The sequence below is a fragment of the Salvelinus fontinalis genome, chromosome 6 (assembly GCF_029448725.1).
Source record: "Salvelinus fontinalis isolate EN_2023a chromosome 6, ASM2944872v1, whole genome shotgun sequence".
NCBI lineage: Eukaryota > Metazoa > Chordata > Actinopteri > Salmoniformes > Salmonidae > Salvelinus > Salvelinus fontinalis.
This window is the reverse complement of record NC_074670.1, coordinates 75,367,871-75,377,241: the sequence shown is the minus strand read 5'-3', so window position 1 is coordinate 75,377,241 and position 9,371 is coordinate 75,367,871. Positions and strand designations below refer to the sequence as shown.

At 44.7% G+C, this 9,371-nt stretch overlaps 1 protein-coding gene across 3 annotated transcripts in view; it reads left to right on the top strand.

Moving 5' to 3' along the window:
- LOC129858422 (glutamate receptor 3-like) overlaps positions 1-9,371 on the top strand; it is a 197,850-nt gene that overhangs the window by 66,666 nt on the left and 121,813 nt on the right. For all 3 annotated transcript variants that reach the window (XM_055927629.1, XM_055927628.1, XM_055927630.1), the window contains exon 2: positions 8,322-8,509. In XM_055927629.1, the coding sequence (XP_055783604.1) occupies positions 8,322-8,509 (188 nt within the window). The remainder of the gene's footprint in view (positions 1-8,321; positions 8,510-9,371) is intronic.

The window sequence follows — 9,371 nt, the reverse complement described above, 5'->3', positions numbered from 1 at the left end:
TAGGATTGGCAGACTCAGGTAGGAGACCTGAGACAACTCCCCGTGCTTACCGTGGCGAGAGAGTGACTGGGCAGGCACCGTGTTATAAGGTGAAGCGCACGGTGTCCCCAGTGCGCACACATAGCCCGGTGCGCTACATCGCAGCTCCTCGAATCGGCCGGGCTAGAGTGGGCATCGAGCCAGGAGGGATGATGCCGGCTCAGCGCATCTGGTCTCTAGTGCGTCTCCTCGGCCCGGGGTATACTGCACTAGCCCTACGCACGGTGTCCCCGGTTCGCCAGCACAGCCCAGTGCGGCCTGTTCCAACTCCCCGCACTTGCCGGGCTACAGGGGGGATCCAGCCAGGATGAGTTGTGCTAGCTCTGCGCTCGAGACCGCCAGTGCGCCTCCACGGTCCAGTGCATCCGGTGCCTCGGCCAAGGACAAGGCCTCCTGCATGTCTCCCCAGCCTGGTGAGTTCTGTGCCTTCTCCCAGAGCCTGGCCTCCTGTGTGTCTCTCCATTCAAGTGAGGATCCATGGCAAGCCTCCAGTGATGATCCATGGCAAGAAGCCTCCAGTGATGATCCATGGCACGAAGCCTCCAGTGATGATCCATGGCACGAAGCCTCCAGTGATGATCCATGGCACGAAGCCTCCAGAGATGATACATGGCAAGAAGCCTCCAGTGATGATCCATGGCACGAAGCCTCCAGTGATGATCCATGGCAAGAAGCCTCCAGTGGTGATCCATGGTACGAAGCCTCCAGTGAGGATCCATGGCAAGAAGCCTCCAGTGATGATCCATGGCACGAAGCCTCCACACACACACGCTCACACACAATATTCCCATGATCTCATCATTTTATCCAGTTGGGTTGTGGGAGATGAAGTTTTTGAACATATGCCTCAGGAATATGACACATGAATTCTATATACTGTCTATTTCAAAGCCTCTTTAGTGCAGGCCATTTGACTTGTGTTATCTCTAACACCCGAGGACTGAGGAGTGTGAAGGGTTCTGTCTCCTTATGCATCACAGCAATGATTACATTATGGAACCCATGGTTTCTTAGCTGGCTTTTACCCTGAACATTTAGTGCAGGATGAAACAGTCATGACCTGGAGGTGTGTGTACATGTTTGTAGAGTGTGTTTGTTCAATCGCCTCGCTCCTCACCGAAAAGGTCATGTGGTGGAGAGGGGAGCTCCGCAGTGGCAGGGTGCATGCTGGGTGTAAAGACACAGAACCCCAGTTGCTCAGCCCCTATCACCCCTGTGCAAGCAAAAACAACCACAACTTGATGTTGTTGTGGTCTGTGTGTTTGGCTCTGTGAGGTTCATGTCTGTAGTAGGTCCATAGAGACAAGGTAGTCTAGGGGTTAGAGGCAGGTAGCCTAGTGGTTAGAGGCAGGTAGCCTAGTGGTTAGAGGTAGGTAGCCTAGTGGTTACAGGTACGTAGCTTAGTGGTTGGTGGTAGGTAGTCTAGTGGTTAGAGGCAGGTAGCCTGGTGGTTAGAGGCAGGTAGCCTAGTGGTTAGAGGCAGGTAGCCTGGTGGTTAGAGGCAGGTAGCCTAGTGGTTAGAGGTAGGTAGCCTAGTGGTTAGAGGCAGGTAGCCTAGTGGTTAGAGGTAGGAAGCCTAGTGGTTAGAGGCAGGTAGCCTAGTGGTTAGAGGTAGGTAGCCTAGTGGTTAGAGGCAGGTATCCTAGTGGTTAGAGGTACGTAGCCTAGTGGTTAGAGGCAAGTAGCCTAGTGGTTAGAGGCAGGTAGCCTAGTGGTTAGAGGCAGGTAGCCTAGTGGTTAGAGGCAGGTAGCCTAGTGGTTAGAGGCAGGTAGCCTAGTGGTTAGAGGTAGGTAGCCTAGTGGTTATAGGCATGTAGCCTAGTGGTTAGAGGCAGGTAGCCTAGTGGTTAGAGGCAGGTAGCCTAGTGGTTAGAGGCAGGTAGCCTAGTGGTTAGAGGCAAGTAGTCTAGTGGTTAGAGGTAATTAGCCTAGTGGTTAGAGGTAGGTAGCCTAGTGGTTAGAGGCAGGTAGCCTAGTGGTTAGAGGTAGGTAGCCTAGTGGTTAGAGGTAGGTAGCCTAGTGGTTAGAGCGTTGGGCCAGTAATTGAAAGGTTGCTTGATCGAATCCCCGAGCTGACAAGGTAAAAATCTATCGTTTTTCCTGAGCAAGGCAATTAACCCACTGTTCCCCAGGCGCCAAAGAAGTGGATATTGTTAAAGACAGCCTGCACCTCTCTGATTCAGAAGGGTTGGGTTAAATGTGGAAGACACAATTCAGTTGAAGGCTTTCAGTTGTACAACTAACTAAGTATCTCCCTTAGCGAGGTGGACTGACTCACTGGGAACAATAAACAACATGCTTTTTTTCTCTCTCTGCCCAAATGTCTATTCACTACCCTGTGGTAAGGCTATTGGCATAATCCCCATTGACCAACCGAATATATTTCATTGTTCGCAAAAATATGAATCATCATTTGTGATAAATTAGTACGTCTGACAGGAAGTGTTTCGGAGGTAGATTGTGCTTTCGTAGTGAGTTCTGTACGCTATGGCTTGAGTTCCTATAGCAAAAAGGACCATTTGTACAGTTCAATGGGTAGATGATGGTTGAAGAGGTTAGTGCGCCTACATTCACCAGAACAATGACATTGTTTCTGACTTATTGATTCATTTTCATTATTCTCTCTCTCTCTCCATACATCTAAAAACACGTTTTGTTTCCCTTATTTCAGCTTGTAGGAAACCTACAATCTCTCACTGAGAGCTCTGTTGAATTAAAATATTTCACATGTGAATTAAGCATGAATCATTCAAATGATTTATTCTACAGTACTGGTAACCCTATTGCCCACATGGCCCAATGTGCCTTGGTCGACAGTAGTGCAGTAAATAGAAAACAGGGTTCCAGTTGTGCTGCAGACACCACAATAGGGGAGCGGGATAAATCTTTCATTTTGATTGTCTTTATTTTTAATTGAGTTGGCACAACTTTCCAATGACAGGTTGGAGGTAAGATGGTGTTTCTCTACAATGTCAATGTTAACATGAGGGTGACTTGATTAAACCATGTCAACACACAATCACATCGACCATCAGCCGTCAGCCATCTAATGTCCGCTAGCTCTAGTTAATAACATGGAGATCATCAGCCCTCCTCTAGTTAATAATATGGAGATCATCAGCCCTCCTCTAGTTAATAACATGGGGATCATCAGCCCTCCTCTAGTTAATAACATGGAGATAGTTAATAATATGGAAATCATCAGCCCTCCTCTAGTTAATAACATGGAGATCATCAGCCCTCCTCTAGTTAATAATATGGAGATCATCAGCCCTCCTCTAGTTAATAACATGGAAATAGTTAATAATATGGAGATCATCAGCCCTCCTCTAGTTAATAACATGGAGATAGTTAATAATATGGGGATCATCAGCCCTCCTCTAGTTAATAACATGGAGATAGTTAATAATATGGAAATCATCAGCCCTCCTCTAGTTAATAACATGGAGATCATCAGCCCTCCTCTAGTTAATAACATGGGGATCATCAGCCCTCCTCTAGTTAATAACATGGAAATCATCAGCCCTCCTCTAGTTAATAACATGGAGATCATCAGCCCTCCTCTAGTTAATAATATGGAGATCATCAGCCCTCCTCTAGTTAATAACATGGAGATCATCAGCCCTCCTCTAGTTAATAACATGGAGATCATCAGCCCTCCTCTAGTTAATAACATGGAGATCATCAGCCCTCCTCTAGTTAATAACATGGAGATCATCAGCCCTCCTCTAGTTAATAACATGGAGATCATCAGCCCTCTAGTTAATAACATGGAAATCATCAGCCCTCGTCTAGTTAATAACATGGAGATAGTTAATAATATGGAGATCATCAGCCCTCCTCTAGTTAATAACATGGAGATAGTTAATAATATGGAGATCATCAGCCCTCCTCTAGTTAATAACATGGAGATCATCAGCCCTCCTCTAGTTAATAACATGGAGCTCATCAGCCCTCCTCTAGTTAATAATATGGAGATCATCAGCCCTCCTCTAGTTAATAATATGGAGATCATCAGCCTTCCTCTAGTTAATAACATGGAGCTCATCAGCCCTCCTCTAGTTAATAACATGGAGATCATCAGCCCTCCTCTAGTTAATAACATGGAGATCATCAGCCCTCCTCTAGTTAATAACATGGAGCTCATCAGCCCTCCTCTAGTTAATAATATGGAGATCATCAGCCCTCCTCTAGTTAATAACATGGAGATCATCAGCCCTCCTCTAGTTAATAACATGGAGATCATCAGCCCTCCTCTAGTTAATAACATGGAGATCATCAGCCCTCCTCTAGTTAATAACATGGAGATCATCAGCCCTCCTCTAGTTAATAACATGGAGCTCATCAGCCCTCCTCTAGTTAATAACATGGAGCTCATCAGCCCTCCTCTAGTTAATAATATGGAGATCATCAGCCCTCCTCTAGTTAATAACATGGAGATCATCAGCCCTCCTCTAGTTAATAACTTGGAGATCATCAGCCCTCCTCTAGTTAATAACATGGAGATCATCAGCCCTCCTCTAGTTAATAACATGGAGATCATCAGCCCTCCTCTAGTTAATAACATGGAGATCATCAGCCCTCCTCTAGTTAATAACATGGAGCTCATCAGCCCTCCTCTAGTTAATAATATGGAGATCATCAGCCCTCCTCTAGTTAATAATATGGAGATCATCAGCCTTCCTCTAGTTAATAACATGGAGCTCATCAGCCCTCCTCTAGTTAATAACATGGAGATCATCAGCCCTCCTCTAGTTAATAACATGGAGATCATCAGCCCTCCTCTAGTTAATAACATGGAGCTCATCAGCCCTCCTCTAGTTAATAATATGGAGATCATCAGCCCTCCTCTAGTTAATAACATGGAGATCATCAGCCCTCCTCTAGTTAATAACATGGAGATCATCAGCCCTCCTCTAGTTAATAACATGGAGATCATCAGCCCTCCTCTAGTTAATAACATGGAGATCATCAGCCCTCCTCTAGTTAATAACATGGAGCTCATCAGCCCTCCTCTAGTTAATAACATGGAGCTCATCAGCCCTCCTCTAGTTAATAATATGGAGATCATCAGCCCTCCTCTAGTTAATAACATGGAGATCATCAGCCCTCCTCTAGTTAATAACTTGGAGATCATCAGCCCTCCTCTAGTTAATAACATGGAGATCATCAGCCCTCCTCTAGTTAATAACATGGAGATCATCAGCCCTCCTCTAGTTAATAACATGGAGATCATCAGCCCTCCTCTAGTAAATAACATGGAGATAGTTAATAATATGGAGATCATCAGCCCTCCTCTAGTTAATAACATGGAGATCATCAGCCCTCCTCTAGTTAATAACATGGAGCTCATCAGCCCTCCTCTAGTTAATAATATGGAGATCATCAGCCCTCCTCTAGTTAATAACATGGAGATCATCAGCCCTCCTCTAGTTAATAACATGGAGCTCATCAGCCCTCCTCTAGTTAATAATATGGAGATCATCAGCCCTCCTCTAGTTAATAACATGGAGATCATCAGCCCTCCTCTAGTTAATAACATGGAGATCATCAGCCCTCCTCTAGTTAATAACATGGGGATCATCAGCCTTCCTCTAGTTAATAACATGGAAATCATCAGCCCTCCTCTAGTTAATAACATGGAAATCATCAGCCTTCCTCTAGTTAATAACATGGAAATCATCAGCCCTCCTCTAGTTAATAACATGGAAATCATCAGCCCTCCTCTAGTTAATAACATGGAAATCATCAGCCTTCCTCTAGTTAATAACATGGAAATCATCAGCCTTCCTCTAGTTAATAACATGGAGCTCATCAGCCCTCCTCTAGTAAATAACATGGAAATCATCAGCCTTCCTCTAGTTAATAACATGGAGATCATCAGCCCTCCTCTAGTTAATAATATGGAGATCATCAGCCCTCCTCTAGTTAATAACATGGAAATCATCAGCCTTCCTCTAGTTAATAACATGGAGCTCATCAGCCCTCCTCTAGTAAATAACATGGAAATCATCAGCCTTCCTCTAGTTAATAACATGGAGCTCATCAGCCTTCCTCTAGTTAATAACATGGAGATCATCAGCCTTCCTCTAGTAAATAACATGGAAATCATCAGCCTTCCTCTAGTTAATAACATGGAAATCATCAGCCTTCCTCTAGTTAATAACATGGAGATCATCAGCCCTCCTCTAGTTAATAACATGGAGATAGTTAATAACATGGAGATCTTCAGCCCTCTAGTTAATAACATGGAGATCATCAGCCCTCCTCTAGTTAATAACATGGAGCTCATCAGCCCTCTAGTTAATAACATGGAGATCATCAGCCCTCCTCTAGTTAATAATATGGAGATCATCAGCCCTCCTCTAGTTAATAACATGGAGATAGTAAATAATATGGAGATCATCAGCCCTCCTCTAGTTAATAACATGGAGATCATCAGCCCTCCTCTAGTTAATAACATGGAGATCATCAGCCCTCTAGTTAATAACATGGAGATCATCAGCCCTCCTCTAGTTAATAACATGGAGATAGTTAATAACATGGAAATCATCAGCCTTCCTCTAGTTAATGACATGGAGATCATCAGCCCTCCTCTAGTTAATAACATGGAGATAGTTAATAATATGGAGATCATCAGCCCTCCTCTAGTTAATAACATGGAGATCATCAGCCCTCTAGTTAATAACATGGAGATCATCAGCCCTCCTCTAGTTAATAATATGGAGATCATCAGCCCTCCTCTAGTTGATAACATGGAGATCATCAGCCCTCCTCTAGTTAATAACATGGAGATCATCAGCCCTCCTCTAGTTAATAACATGGAGATCATCAGCCCTCCTCTAGTTAATAATATGGAGATCATCAGCCCTCTAGTTAATAACATGGAGATCATCAGCCCTCCTCTAGTTAATAACATGGAGATCATCAGCCCTCCTCTAGTTAATAACATGGAGATCATCAGCCCTCCTCTAGTTAATAATATGGAGATCATCAGCCCTCTAGTTAATAACATGGAGATCATCAGCCCTCCTCTAGTTAATAATATGGAGATCATCAGCCTTCCTCTAGTTAATAATATGGAGATCATCAGCCCTCCTCTAGTTAATAACATGGAGATCATCAGCCCTCCTCTAGTTAATAACATGGAGATCATCAGCCCTCCTCTAGTTAATAACATGGAGATCATCAGCCCTCCTCTAGTTAATAATATGGAGATCATCAGCCTTCCTCTAGTTAATAACATGGAGATCATCAGCCCTCCTCTAGTTAATAACATGGAGATCATCAGCCCTCCTCTAGTTAATAACATGGAGCTCATCAGCCCTCCTCTAGTTAATAATATGGAGATCATCAGCCCTCCTCTAGTTAATAATATGGAGATCATCAGCCTTCCTGTAGTTAAATAAATTTAATATTTTCTGGTCAATGCAGACATTTACTGTCTGCCTTTTCTGTCTAAAATGTTTTAATAATTAATGTCAGATTGTAATGGAGACAAATTACTTTCTGCCACCTCATTAATGAATTACCGATATCCCATTTAAAAATTGTTTTACTATAAGATGATCAGCTTTTGTGTTTTCACTGTGTAGATTTAAAGTATGCCTAACGTCTGAAACACGCTACATTATCTGTAACCCCTTTCTTAGTTGATTCAACTTATAAATGGCTCTGGTTTCCTCTCTACCCACCTCTCTCTCTATCTCTCTCCTTCTCCTTATCTCCTTCTCTACCCATCTCTCTCTGTCTCTCTCTCTCTCTCTCTCTCTCTCTCTCTCTCTCTCTCTCTCCTCCTCCTTCTCTACCCATCTCTCTCTCTCTCTCTCTCTCTCTCTCTCTCTCTCTCTCTCTCTCTCTCTCTCTCTCTCTCTCTCTCTCTCTCTCTCTCTCTCTCTTTCTCCTTCTCCTTCTCTACCCATCTCTCTCTCTCTCTCTCTCTCTCTCTCCCTCTCCCTCTCCCTCTCTCTCTCTCCCTCTCCCTCTCCCTCTCTACCCATCTCTCTCTCTCCCTCTCTCCTTCTCTACCCATCTCTCTCTCTCTCTCTCTCTCTCTCTCTCTCTCCCTCCCTCTCCCTCCCTCTCCCTCTCCCTCTCCCTCTCTCTCTCTCCCTCTCTCTCTCTCTCTCTCCCTCTCCCTCTCTACCCATCTCTCTCTCTCTCCCTCTCTCTCTACCCATCTCTCTCTCTCTCCCTCTCCCTCTCTACCCATCTCTCTCTCTCTCTCTCTCTCTCTCTCTCTCTCTCTCTCTCTCTCTCTCTCTCTCTCTCTCTCTCTCTAGGTTTCTCTATCCTTCAGGCCATCATGGAGTCGGCCGTAACCAACAACTGGCAGGTGACTGCTCGGTCTGTGGGGAGCATCACAGATGCAGCAGAGTTCAAACGGATCATCGAGGAGATGGACAGGAGGCAGGAGAAACGCTACGTCATTGACTGTGAGGTGGACAGGATCAACACTATTCTAGAACAGGTAGGACTCAGACTCAGACTTACAAAACACACCGAGCTACAGGTTTACCTACCGCAGGACTGCCCTCGAAGCCTACCATTGACTATGCACAGACCCAGCGTGTGACAGAGCTACAGGTTTACCTACCGCAGGACTGCCCTCGAAGCCTACCATTGACTATGTACAGACCCAGCGTGTGACAGAGCAACAGGTTTACCTACCGCAGGACTCCCCTCGAAGCCTACCATTGACTATGTACAGACCCAGCATGCGACAGAGCTGCAGGAGATGTGACCCTTTTTTGTTGTTTATGTTTTGTAGTTGTGTCTAGGGGGGCATATGGGGGAGGGAATACTGTCACCTTCAGGTGATTGTCCCCCTGTGTGCTGAGGGTGTCAGGTTCTTAAGTCTCCACAGTCTAGTATATGTCCCTCGGCCTGGAAATGGTTGATCTCCCCCTCTAGGATGAAGAAACTGTCTTCATTAATATCTGGGTATTCTATTGGCGGATATAGGTAGCACACAGGAGGACATTTTTCTCTGATGAGATCATTTCCTTAGTTATTTCTAACCAGATATAAAATGCTCCTGTTTTGATTAATTTAATCAAGTGGGTTATGTCTGCTCTATACCAAATTAGCATACCCCCTGGGTCCCATCCCTGTTTTACTCTGTGTAGTTTGGTGGATGGGACTACCAGCTCTCTGTAACTTAGAGGACAACCAGTGGATCCATCTCCTCTATACCAGGTTTCTTGTAGAATAACATTGTCTGTATTTCTGAAGTCCAGGTCCCTGCTCTTTAGGCTAAAGGCATATGACCTCAGGCTTTGTATATTCCAGGATGAGATAGTGAAGGCTTTGTGTTCCATAAAGTGTCCGAT